This window comes from Cyprinodon tularosa, unplaced genomic scaffold, assembly GCF_016077235.1.
Source record: "Cyprinodon tularosa strain WSP-4 unplaced genomic scaffold, ASM1607723v1 ctg107, whole genome shotgun sequence".
Classification (NCBI taxonomy): domain Eukaryota; kingdom Metazoa; phylum Chordata; class Actinopteri; order Cyprinodontiformes; family Cyprinodontidae; genus Cyprinodon; species Cyprinodon tularosa.
In genome coordinates, this window is record NW_024037860.1 from 2401122 (window position 1) to 2414947 (window position 13826).

Consider the following 13826-nt stretch of genomic DNA (forward strand, 5'->3'; position numbering starts at 1 on the left):
ACGATTCTACGGAAGCCGGCAGACCAAACCGGAAGGAAGTGCGCATTCAGCGTCTGGTCTGCCGATAATGCAAGCGTAGAAGAAGAAATGTGCTGTTTACCTGTGCAAAGAAAGAAACAACGAAAGAAAAATGTCTGAGGACTTCAGTGTTGAGGAAGAGCATGAGTTCTTTGCCGAGCTGAATGCGCTGGTTTGGTCTGCCGGCTTCCGTAGAATCGTGAGCGCGCATGGGGGCGCTATTAGGAAATCCTATACACTACTGTTTAGGCTCTAAAACGTTCTAAATGACTTCGTTTCGAGTAAATTCTGGATGCTACCCACTCAGGACACTTGGATTACATTGGACGAGCATTATGGAGGAATATTGACAAGTTTTTGTGGACTTTTGTGGACCTTTCTGTCTCGGGCGCCATAGACCTCCATTATTTGAATGTCAGCAGACAGCAAGAAGTCTCCCAGATCTCCAGATGCATTTGAGATATCAAAAAAGTACTCCAGAGTGTTGTTCAGCATGGAGGTGAGTAGAAAATGAAGGCTAATCATGTTTTGGGTGTACTATTCCTTTAATATTGGGGATTGATTATGTTTCTATAAGTTTGGACCTTGAAGAAAGTCTCGGAATAACAAAGGTTGTTTAATACTCCTAACTGGGGAACATATCCTCCAGGATACAGATATTTAATACCTTAGTATTTGAGCTGTTTAAGTGTAATTCATATTTTTAACAAATATGTATGTAATGATGACTAAAGAACAATATTTTACTGAACTTAATCATCTGATATATTTTGCTGATGAAAAACAACTAACCTCTCATTAGGTGTTGCATTTTAAGCAGGCTGCCATTGCAAATGAATGCATCAGCTCAGTTTTTAATGTTTCTATAAGGTCACAAGGTGTAAATGTATCCACTGTTGTAAAGGGCAGATGGTTCATAGGCCTTTTTGCACCCAGCTTGTCAAATGTCTGTATCTCCAAGGACACGAAAAACATTAAAGGGTTACGTTTGAATTGAAAATACGAGCCACACAATGTAGTGCTTTTTTAAAATCCCTTATTTTTCATCAAGACTGATAATACAATGTACATGCTCAATTTTGAGCTCAAGTTTGATTTAATTATCAAATTTATCTGTTTAGAATAATACAGGCTGAATTGTACTGTGTCTTCTTCTCTTGTTACTACAGACAAAAGGTTTTGCCTCGGCCTCCACTCACCCCCATCGTTTCCTTAGCGTAGCTCTTGTTGCATACTACGGAGCCCCTAAAGGGACATGGAGGTGAAAAAAAGAACTTTTGCGAGATCCTGCAATAAGTATTGCGGGATCTTGCAAAAGTTTATTTTTTTGCGAGATCTCCCAATACTTTTGCGAGATCCCGCAATACTTTTGCGAGATCCTGCAATAGTTTTGCGCAATCTTGCAAAAGTAAATTTTCGCGATCTCGCAAAAGTTAATTTTTTGAGCGATCTCGCAAAAGTTTAATTTTTGCAAGATCTCGCAAAAGTTTATTTTTTGCAAGATCTCGCAAAAGTTTTGCGGGATCTCGCAAAAGTATTGCGGGATCTCGCAAAAGTATTGGGAGATCTCGCAAAAGTTAACGTTTTCCCTCCATGTCCCTGTAGGGGCTCCGTACATATCAGCGTCATGACTAAGGAGCAGCAAGCCAGAGAGATGCAGGATGAGATTTGAAAAAAACAGGAATGGAAATGCTTTCGAAGCCGAACCAAAAAGCTGTAGTTTGGGAGCACTTTAGAGTTAAATCCAATGATACGATCACTGATTGCTATAATCTCTGGGACGATTAATCGTCCAGCACAATTTATTATCATGAGAGGCCTGGCTCTGACGGTGTCTGCATCCAGATTATTTATTTGGATTTGGTCAGTCCTACTTGAACTTATCACTGTTCCCTCATATGTACAGGTTTGTCTATTTATTTTTTTATTCATTTACATGTTTGATTTTAAAAACTGGATGCAACTAGTAAATATGCATCTGTTTTGTTTTTTGATTTTTATAAATTTTACAAATATTTTTTTAATGTATGTGATTAAGAATTCTATCTATGATTAATAAGTGAAGCTCTATGCAAGCAAATATAAATAAGAGTCACCTTGGTACCCTTGTGTTTGAGTACCGGAGACTATAAAAATGTCCACATAGATCAAGAATTTAGATAAAAATTCAGCTTAAATGTTCCAGTTAGTTTTGTTTTTGTTGCTTTTCACCGTTCTGCCCGTCTCAACACATTTAGTATGCTCTCATAGAGTAAAACATTATTCATGAAAATCCACCATATTCACAGAGGGCTAAGCTTTTCCTGTCACTGTAAGATTTCCTCCCCAAAGTATTCAGATGCCACAAAGTTCTCTTGCCAGACATTTCAGCTTAACACAAAATGAAGACTTTCTTTTTAAACTTTGGATAATTGCTCTCTTGCAGCTTTCAAGTGTCAAAGGGCAGCTCTTTCTGTATTGTTTTGCCTGAGTGTGATATACGTACCAAGAAAAGCTCATAGTCAATAGATACTGTGGATCAATAGAAATGTACATATGATTGCTCAAGCTTAAAGGTTTTTATGTTTTGCATTCAGAATATTACTTGTTATGTAACAACGTGGTGCTGTCCTAAAGATTAAGGTTAAATGGTTTAAGTTCCTGTTGTAGAAGCCTCTGGAAAGCTTTTTAAAAATGTTTGACATATGATTTTATATAAGAAATGTAATCTTGCTGTTAATAAGGAAACTCACCCTGTATTAGATGTTCAATTATAGTTAGACTAGAGTCTGAGATAGTGCATGTTTACAAAATATCTATTTCATTAGCAGCACAAAATGTGTCATTAATTTCCTCCATCCTCATTATACTGACTGTAACTTAATTGAGTTGATAATGAAGTTGCTTCTTATGTCCTGTTCCTCTGTGATGGGTGTGCAGATGGTGCAGATGTTCTCTCCCTGTGTCCTGGGCTCCGCCGATGACATGGACCTGGATGAGCTGCTTGCTACCAAACTGGTGACCTTTATGATGGAGCATCACAACATCATCTTCCAAGTGAATACCAAGCTGCAATGTCAGGTGGAGGAGCATCTGTCACATTTAAAAAGAGCTCAGGTCAGTTTGACACATAGCCTTAATGCAATAATGATTTGAGTGATAAAAACAAACTTGAATTGTTTCCATTTCCAAGTCGTACAGGTAGGTTGAAGGCTCCAGTTTGGCACTGATAGTGTAATATATTTGTTTCTGTTTTGTTATCACTATTTCGGTAATATTTACTCACTAATACAAACCTAAGGTATATATTGGAGCTAGTAAGAAAATTGTTGGCGATGCAGTGAAAGACAAGTTTAGAAAAAAAAAGTTGCCATCAACCTAGTGTTGCTATTTATGTAAAAATAGATTATTATGTATTTGAGACTCACCAGTCCTGCTGTGTTTGCTCTGGTTTGTTTAGTTCTGATTTACGTCATGGTTCTTTGTTACCAACATGTTTTCAGTTTGCCTGTGGCCTCTGTTAAAGCTCTTTGTTTAGAACAAATTTACAGCATCTTGCTGGGCTGTAAACTGCAGCATTGACCACTGGAAATCTCAGATATAGAGCAGTGATATCAAGAAGTATTTATTGAATCTGATTGAATTTGTGGGTGTACTGCTGATGCAGTTTAATGTTTCAAACATAAAGCATTCAGCAGTGATGATGTGTATATTACAGATTATTCTTTTCTTAGTCAAAGTTAAGCAGTTTTCATTTAGCTTGATTGTACACGTCACTCTAGGACATACTTATCTATTCTGCATGTTCTGTTTTTACGGTGCTCATGAGTTTAAATATCTGTTGCAACAGGTGGTGGAAGGTTGTAATTATAAAGCAACTTTTAAAAGTAAGTTTATGACAAACTGCCTTCTGGACTTAAGGACTTAACTGAATACTTTATTTTATGGTATCACTGGTTTGCTCCTTGTATATTTCTTTAAAGTTGTAGGGAAATCATATTTAAATGTCAAATCATTCTGGCTTAAACATTTATATACACTCACCGGTCACTTTATTAGGTACACCTGTCCAACTGCTCGTTAACACTTAATTTCTAAGCAGCCAATCACATGGCGGCAACTCAGTGCATTTAGGCAAGTAGACATGGTCAAGACAATCTCCTGCAGTTCAAACCGAGCATCAGTATGGGGAAGAAAGGTGGTTTGAGTGACTTTGAACGTGGCATGATTGTTGGTGCCAGAAGGGCTGGTCTGAGTATTTCAGAAACTGCTGATCTACTGGGATTTTCACGCACAACCATCTCTAGGGTTTACAGAGAATGGTCTGAAAAAGAAAAAACATCCAGTGAGTGGCAGTTCTGTGGGCAGAAATGCCTTGTTGATGCCAGAGGTCAGAGGAGAATGGCCAGACTGGTTCGAGCTGATAGAAGGGCAACAGTGACTCAAATAACCACCCGTTCCAACCAAGGTGGGCAGAAGAGCATCTCTGAACGCACAGTACGTCGAACTTTGAGGCAGATGGGCTACAGCAGCAGAAGACCACACCGGGTGCCACTCCTTTCAGCTAAGAACAGGAAACTGAGGCTACAATTTGCACAAGCTCATCGAAATTGGACAATAGAAGATTGGAAAAACGTTGCCTGGTCTGATGAGTCTCGATTCCTGCTGCGACATTCGGATGGTAGGGTCAGAATTTGGCGTCTACAACATGAAAGCTTGGATCCATCCTGCCTTGTATCAACGGTTCAGGTGGTGGTGGTGGTGTCATGGTGTGGGGAATATTTTCTTGGCACTCTTTGGGCCCCTTGGTACCAATTGAGCATCGTTGCAATGCCACAGCCTACCTGAGTATTGTTGCTGACCATGTCCATCCCTTTATGACCACAATGTACCCAACTTCTGATGGCTACTTTCAGCAGGATAACGCGCCATGTCATAAAGCTGGAATCATCTCAGACTGGTTTCTTGAACATGACAATGAGTTCACTGTACTCAAATGGCCTCCACAGTCACCAGATCTCAATCCAATAGAGCATGTTTGGGATGTGGTGGAACGGGAGATTCGCATCATGGATGTGCAACCGACAAATCTGCGGCAACTGTGTGATGCCATCATGTCAATATGGACCAAACTCCCTGAGGAATGCTTCCAGCACCTTGTTGAATCTATGCCACGAAGAATTGAGGCAGTTCTGAAGGCAAAAGGGGGTCCAACCCGTTACTAGCATGGGGTACCTAATAAAGTGGCCGGCAGGGCCGTGCAGAGACCACTAAAGGGGCAGATGCTCAAAAAAAAAAGGGCACATCTTATCACATTTTAGGACAGAATATTAAAAAAGTCACATAGCTTTCAGAGTTTAATGAACAATGATAAATTACAAAATTGTGAGACATACAATCAAAGCTAAGGGAAATCTCTACATAGAACTATGCATATGTAAAATATTTTATTAGTAATTTCTTTCTGCAGGTCTATTTTGTTATAGGAAAGTATTACAATATTCAAACCTGCAATTTAGCCAAAGATGTAAATCAGAGCTGGACCACCAGACATATTTTGTCTTTGCAGAATTAAACTGTTAAAAATGCATACAAGGGCACAATGCAACCTTTTAGTGTACTGTAATCTATAAGAAAGAATGTCTGCCTGGTTTGCTGTACTGACAGAGGAGATGGAGACGGTCCATTCAGAAAAGCAGAGCTGCTGCATCAAACTTTAACGTGGAACTGCAGAAAAAAAAGAACAAAACAAACATTTTATTAATGCATGTCACCATGAGAAAAGCCTACTCTGTTTGCGTCTTAGTGTATTTTGTACCTATATACATTTTCTTCAATCTTTCCTCTTCGTTTTATCTTGTCAGTTTCTCTTTTCTTTTTTTCCTCATTGTCTCATCTTTTCTGTGTTGAGTGAAGGTCAATGTCTTATTTATTTCAGTCTCTTGCCTTTCTTTTTCCCCCAAACTAAATCCAAGATTATGATCCAAAAACTTATTTTCCGTCATGGTGATTTAACTGTTTAAAAACAAATTTCCAACTTTTAAACATTTTTGCTATTTTTGTTCTCTTTTGTTCACAGCAGCAGTTTTCTGTTAGCCATGTCTTTAAAAATGTTAATAACCTCACTGTGAATGATTGGCACATCCTTCTCGATTGCCAACAAGAGAAGGTCTGACAACCGATCCTCCTTGCATAAGCTGCGCAGTTTTGTTTTTACCAGCTTCTTACATTATATCTATCATATATCTATCATGGTAGTTCTGGATGAGTTCTCCTTCAAGATACATTTACCTAACGCTAGAATAAATGCAATGTACATCATGCAGCAAAGGAAATTAGAAAATCAGACATATATCCATTATGGAGATGATAGGTTTTTGACGGGCGATGTGCCCCTATTGCATAAGTAATACTGAAGAATGTCCTACTATCATTAACGACACAGGGAAGCTTTTTAGTTATCTTGCTTTGCTAGCAAAGTCATTAGCTAGCAGCTAGCTCATAGCACAAGAACAACAGCCTAATGTCTGTATGATAAAAAATATTGAATCGATAGATAAGAACAGCTTTTCCTCACCTGGCTGTCTCCTCCCACTCAGTAGTTCTTCAGAGAAAGGCGCGCCGCGTCCTATACTTTCCTCCGTTTAAACCGCTACTCTTTGCTAAAGTAGAGAAATTATACAACGTTCAAAGTTTTCCGTTGTCTGACAAGTAGCAAGCCTACTCCAGTATTTTCACCAAAAATTATGTTTTTTAATTCACAAAAAAACTGTTCTGTAATCATTACAGAACAGTTTTTTGTGAATTAAAAAACATAATTTTCAATGTAAAAGACTAAAAGCACAGAGTAAACAGTGTTTTAGATCAAACAATACTGCATCATCCATGGGGCTCATTTGGTTTCACTTACATGTCTATTCAGGTTGACATTGGAGAGGTGGTGCAGACTGAAGACATAGCCATCCGTCCGATCATGGTTGATCTTGCTTAGGGCCAAATGAGCAGCGGCCACAGTGTAATGTGGATTGTTCGCTACCTTTAGCTCCGCAATTAGCCGCCTTATCTGACTGTGCGAGAGGCAAGTGCGTCGTCACCGGCAAAAGGTCAAAGGTAACAATGTGACCGGAGGGCTTATTGTATTGTTTTTCTTGCCAAAAAAAAAAAGATAATAATAATAATTTCAGTACATGTGTCAAAAAAAAAAAATTAAAAAAAAAAAAAAAAAAAGGGACCAAAAGGCAACATTGGGATCATGGAGAAGGACCTCGCTGCAGCAAACAGAAAGGGGACGGGACGGACCTTTCCGTCAGTCCCATACCTTATTTGGAAATGGGACTATTGCATTCCGGAAATGAAGGGGGCGCTATTTTCATAATCACTAGTATATATGCCTTAAAGACGCGGGGTTAAGAGGAAAGGAAGAAGAAAGAAAGAAGTTTGAAAAGTTTTTGCACTGGTGTTCGGCACATGATCCATAATGCAAAACCCACAAAATCAACAAAAGGTAATTTTACCTTCTTAAAATTTTTTTCACATAGTAAATTAATACGCTTTTCTAGATTCAGTTTTTTTAAGAAAACCTTCAATTTGTCCTTTTTAAAAGGTCCAGAGAAGAACTACAAAAGGAGAGAAAGCGGAAAAAAGTTGATGAGAGGGCGAAATGTGAGGTAAGCTGTAGCTAAAATTCATCACTTTGTTGTTTTAAGTCATAGAATTTGTATTATGTCCATTCACAGTGTACTTTTGTTCTATGCTTATTTTTTTAAGTCTGAAAGAAAATCAAGATAGAAGAATTAAAAGGGTTGAAGCAGTTTTGATGTTATTTGGACTTGCATTCATCTTTCACTTAGAACATATCTGTATTTTTACAGACTCTGTGTGCTGATGACCACACCTATGCCAAAGGAGCCGAGGCACAAATTGAGGTTAATTTTTTTAATTTACACATAACTAGTAATTTTGATTTGTGTATCTTTATGTGCAAATGAGACTAAAACCCTAAATGATATATTTTTTTTTTTTTTTATTAAAATTCATTATTTGGACAACTTTTTTTTATATCATTAGAGATGAAAGGATAAGATACTGAGAGATATAAAGTATTAATTATTGTTTAATGCTGTTCACCATGCAGGTAGAAAGGATACCGCCAATCTTACAGGTAAGATTCATTCATAATCATATGTATCATCCATTCTTCCTGTATGGCAGTCTTGCAATGCACCTGTTTTTTATTTTGTTTGTTTTTTTATTTTTTGATTTTCAGATGCGGAGGAGAGGAGAGTACCCTCGCTACTACTGTGATGGCATACCTGGACTTTGCCCTGAGTGCCAACATTGAATTCAAAGAAAATATAAGTTGCTTTCCACAATCTGTCACATATTGTTAGTTTTTTTGTGACATGCCATTTGAAATCGTTTCTGATAAAGAATATTTACCTTTTGACTTGTGCAGTCCTCCTTTTTCATAATGTGTTCTTTCAATATTATTTACATTTCTGAAAGTTCCTTTTGTTGTAGCTCAGTTGATTTACATCATTTAGTTTTCATAGAAATGGTGTCGTTTCCACAAAGTTACATTGTGGCTGTAATTTGTTGGAGAGACAGTAGAACCAATAAAGTAGTTGTAAATATATTGTAACAGCGTTGTTTAACAATTGGAAAATTTTAAATGCAAGCAAAGCTAATAACTTGCAATATACAATGTTTCCTATACATTTTTGAACAATGACTGGAATCAATACAAATTTTCTTTACAAACCTGACATACAGAGAAGTTGTTTATGTTTTAACAGTTAGAATCAACTTGTTTTATGTAATAAAAAATAAGTTGCAGAAACATATTGTTCAGATACAAACATAAGATTAAACGAACAAAGCGAAGGTGTAATCAGGGTGGAGGTGATGGAAGCTCAGGTGAGGAGCAGTTGCACACATCAAGCTGGACTTTATGAAGGGTGAAGGACTTGAGACTGGCGCCGTTAGGCTGGGAGGGAGGCACCTGAGCAGGTGATTGGCTGAGCAGGTGAGATGAAGACAGACTTTATTCAAAAAGGTTTTCATGTAGAAAAAAGATCATTCTCTCTGGTGGTTACCAGTACAGTGTCTACTGCCGGGATCAGAAAGTTGAAGATTATTGCCAAATGAACTATCTAAAACCGACTTTCTACCGACTATCCGACTATCTAAAACCTACTTTCTGTGCGAGTCTTTCCAGGTTGAAGCTACATTTAAGGTTTTAATTAATCACTTTGGGTTTTGCTACAATTGGATATTCATGTTTTTGGAGTGCAGTTTATGAATTTATTGCAATTGATAAAATTAATATGGTATTTCTAAATGGAATAGTGGGACACCAGTGAGTTTACTAGTTGAGCTGGAGTCCTTATAGGAGACATTATGGTCAATAATGATAATAATTGAGCCAGGTCACCTGCAACCAAGTATATTCTAGTTACCGAATGGCACTTGTTAAAAGTTCAAAAGTCCTTTGGTTTGTTTGTAAATTATATTCACAATGAGAATAATAAGAAAAAATATTTGGCAAATAAACAACAAAAGTGCACCATGAATGGACATACTAAGTTGGCCAAAATTGTCGACTAAATGTTTTACAGACCAAACCTCTTTTCCATCTAGTTCTTTTAAAATAAGCCAAAGGCTATTATATTTTAGATTTTAACTTATTTATTTTAAGAGTACCGTTCACAACATCAAAATATATTATTTGAACTTCAGCACCAGCATGTATTTGTTTATATCTGTTTTCTTAATCAGCGATGGACTGGGGATCTGTCCAGGGTCAGCAGCCTTCATGACCCCACTTGAGGATAATTCATAAAAATTAATGGATGGATAAATGTGCTCTTAATGTAATGTACATTTGTCTCCAAAATATTGATTTTATTTTATTTTTTATGACTTTTGTTAGAGATATATAGGGTGTAAGGATAGATAAATACATCTCCATAATGATTCCTTATTGTTGCTTATTTTAGATTGTTTGTTACTAAGATAATTTTAAATAAAGATTTAAAAAAAAGGGGACATGCTACGTGACATATCACGTTTTGTAGCCATTTCTTTACTGTTTAATTAGTATTTTTAATGTTGAAAGTGTTCTTGGGTGTTTTGAAAGGCGTTGTCAAATAAAATACGTTATTATTATTATAATTATTATGAAACGGTCGGTACAGGAAATAATGTCACTAGCGCCCCCGTCAGTTCCGGAATGAAATGGTCCCATTTCCATATAAGGTATGAGAATGACAGTGGTCCGTCCCCGCCCCTTTCTGTTTGCTGCAGCGAAGTGTACTTCGGATCATGGAGCAAAAGGGGCAGGTGCTCAAGCCCCCTTAGCCCCCCCCCTCTGCACGTGCCTGGTGGCCGGTGAGTGTAAATGTGCACTTTATCAACCCATATCGTACCAAAATATAGAAAATGTATATTTAAAAAAAAAATCCTGTCTTAAAATCTGTGGGGGGTTTTTGATTAGCTTATGCAGGCCAGTTAGTTATACGTCAGCTTGTACACCTTCTGTCATCTTAATTCATATGTCGCCGCTAATATACGCAACAGTTGAAATAAGAATCATGTACTTTCCCATTGAGTTCCGTCCCAGTGTTCACGGGGATGGACGTCTGTGTCTTCAGCAGGCGTAGAGCTAACAGAACTGGCAGCGTTGCGAGGCAAGGGCTCAAACATGTACGGCTGTAAGCCTTCTACACCAAACCAAGCTTCTGGTGTCCTCTTCCTGCTTTCCTCCTCTAAATGACGGAGGAGACTCATCCACGACCTCCGACACAAAACTCTCCTCGTATTGCATTTTTCTGCTGTCCATAGCGTTCCTTGAGAGTGTCATTTCTTAGTCGCGAATTTAGTGCTACTTGGTCTTAATGTAATTTCCCATCGGGAACCTACTAGCACTAAGTTGCTAACTGGTTAGCAAGATGCTTCAAAGAAACCGGCCACAACCAAACTCGCTTGTGAACCTTCCGCCACAACAATCCCGCTCTCTTGATAATCAACCAATCACATTTACTTTATTCACTCGTGTAAAGTAGTGCACCACTTGGGAGAATTCGGAAATGAAACGGTTGAGAACAGCCGTTTCCCTACGACGAATTATAAATTTAACTTCTAAGGGGTTTGGTTTAATCCTCTGTACATCCTGTTTTACTACATCAGAAAACAGAGAAGGCAGATAATTGATGGTCTGTATTTAAAGCTGTTGTCCGTTAAGGATAATAAAGTGGAATTCTGAATAGATAAAAGTATAATATTTATTAGATATTCTTTTTTGAGCTATCTATATATTATTTGTAAAAATGTTATATTTCGGGCAGCTTTTAATGAAACCAGCATTTAATGTCTGCCTGTTGCGACACAACAATTAATTGTTTGCTGGAAAGAGAGGAACCAAACATTAAGCCCTTAGAAGTAGCTATTGGAGATAATAAACCGAGAAATATTGCCTCTGTAAACTGTCCCACTAATTGTCTAAGGCTTTTTAGCTCAAGGGCAGTTTAAGTCAAGCAAATCCTAATTGCACAGCAAAGACTCCCATTCATTTACGATGGTCCAGCAGCTGCGATGCAGTGCAGTGGTCTTAGGAAAGCGCACAGTGAAAATAATGTCTTTAGGTTTATCAGAAACTCTTTATAAGGTCACTGTCATGAGTTAGAACGGAAATAAGCTCCTAATTACTTTTCTGCATCAGCACTAGTGCTATAAATGTAATAATATTAACATTTTATACAATAGTATTTGTATACAACATTAGAATGTTAACAGAATACTCAAATTTTTTTCTTTAGGGTTTTTTCAAATGTATTGAACATATTCCATAAATAAATACTGGAAATAACTTTATTAGTCCCAGTAGCAAAACTTAAATATATGTTACACACAGCCCACCCTCTTATGTGTCTGTAATAACATAAATGTTATTACAGACACATAAAGAATATAAGTAATAGTGGGGCTGGTGGTGTTCCTTTTCTTCATCCCACTCGGTTTCATATTGCTTCAATCACCAAGAATGTCTTTTAGTTTACATGATCGTTTTACTTGTTTTTTTTGTTTGTTTTTTTCATAAAAAAAATCTAAATAGAATAGTACAAATGAAATATGTTCTTAAAAGTTAATAGTGTAATTTTACACTTTTGTATTGTTTGAATGATCTGACATCTTAGACTTGGTTTTATTTGCCCTTGGCTGTAATTCTGATAGTCTAAGAAATGATGGGAGCCAGCAAAGCAAACAGATCTAAAGAAAGCGTATAGATGAAAGTGCTTCGCATTATTTTCTCATGGCTTGCTGGAAGCTGTCAACTGCTCACGTCCTTAATAAATCATCCTGCAAAATGTCTTGCTTTAGCTTTTCTAAGGTCTGAAGTAAATTGAAATCTCAGCCTTTGTTCTCTTTAGTGGATAAAATAAAACGGCTTTACTTTCACTTCCATGTGTCCGTATTGAAGTGTCTTTTTGCGCTTTTGAAAAATAAATTCCCTATACCTTTATAGCAAGTAATAGTGCAAAGTTTTAAGCAGTAAGAATTTCCCTGTAGTAAAACTACTTGTTGGAAATGTACTAATTCTAGTTGAACCTGTTATCAACCTAAATTGATATCCGCTGTGCTGTTTTTCTCTGTTCCACTTTAAATAACTCCACACAGCAGCTCAGCAGGACACACTGCCCCCGTTCTCACCGGCTTCAAAATACGCCAACACCTGCTGACGTTCAGAAGCCTGGAACAGCTGCTTTCACTATCAGAACACATCAGCATTGATTGTTCCAGTCTTTGTCTACGAATCAGATCATGAAAGTATTTGGAGAGTTAATTTTGAGCACATCGGGAAACTTGGAGATGTGCAATAAACTTGTGATTAAAATATCCTCTAATCTTTACACTGATTTATAACGCTGTAATCAAAATCTTTAATATCTAAAATCAGAACTCATGGCTTTATGTGATATAAAGAAAAAACAAAAATGCTAATAACTGCAGTGTTTGTGTTTTAATCATAAAGTATAAGAAGAACCAGGTTCTTCTGATCAAATGCATGTTTTAAATTGGTAATCATAAAACCCAAAGAGCTCAATTAAAGCAGCCCCTTAACTTGAAGAAACATTTGACTATCAGAACTTTAAAAATTAAAAGATAATTTACTACCAAGGACAAATTATGTCACACAGGGTGTTGGCAGAGTTAGAGTTAGAGTTGTTTTTGTACAGCTGGTAAATGGGCTTTAATTCTGAATGGTTCCAAATAAGAGTAAACATAATCCAAACTTTTAATGTAACACTACAGGAATGGAGAATTTTGACTGACAACTGGACATCACCCCAGTATATTATCTCCGCATTTAAATTTTGATAAAACACGTTTCTAACAGCTTACAGACATTCCAAAAAATCTGAATAAAGTTTCTTGTGAACATTTGGGAAGTTTAACGGAACACTTCTTTCCTGTCTTCCATCAGATCAAATATGCAGGCTCGGATACAGATTTCAGTGCATCCCCGGCTTTCTGCAGACAGATTAAGAGGGTGGACTGTGAGGAGCAGAAGGTAATAGGTACACAGATCCCCCTGCAACAACTGTTAGAAGGCCTGATTGCAGACGAAGAACTCCCTGCTAAAGACAAAAGGAAAAGACTCAAACAGGTATGCACACATTAAAAAAGTTTAAACTGATCTCAGTCGATGAGCTGGGAGAATTGTCATATCCTTTCTCTTCAGAAGAATGTGTCATATTTCCATGTATATCCTGGAAATTGCAACATACTCTGTCACAGTCTCTTATGCATAAAAAATGTTACCTATTAAT

The 13826-nt window shown here is 37.2% G+C and overlaps 1 protein-coding gene and 1 long non-coding RNA gene across 2 annotated transcripts in view; both read left to right on the plus strand.

Moving 5' to 3' along the window:
- Positions 1-13826, plus strand: part of depdc1b (DEP domain containing 1B) — a 31392-nt gene that overhangs the window by 13315 nt on the left and 4251 nt on the right. Inside the window, exons 9-10 of the mRNA XM_038289172.1 lie at positions 2938-3114; positions 13481-13663. Coding sequence (XP_038145100.1) covers positions 2938-3114; positions 13481-13663 — 360 coding nt within the window. The remainder of the gene's footprint in view (positions 1-2937; positions 3115-13480; positions 13664-13826) is intronic.
- On the plus strand, positions 7676-8638 carry LOC119786088. Its single transcript, XR_005281146.1, has 3 exons — positions 7676-7922; positions 8132-8158; positions 8264-8638. It is a non-coding gene; the product is annotated as an uncharacterized LOC119786088 (long non-coding RNA).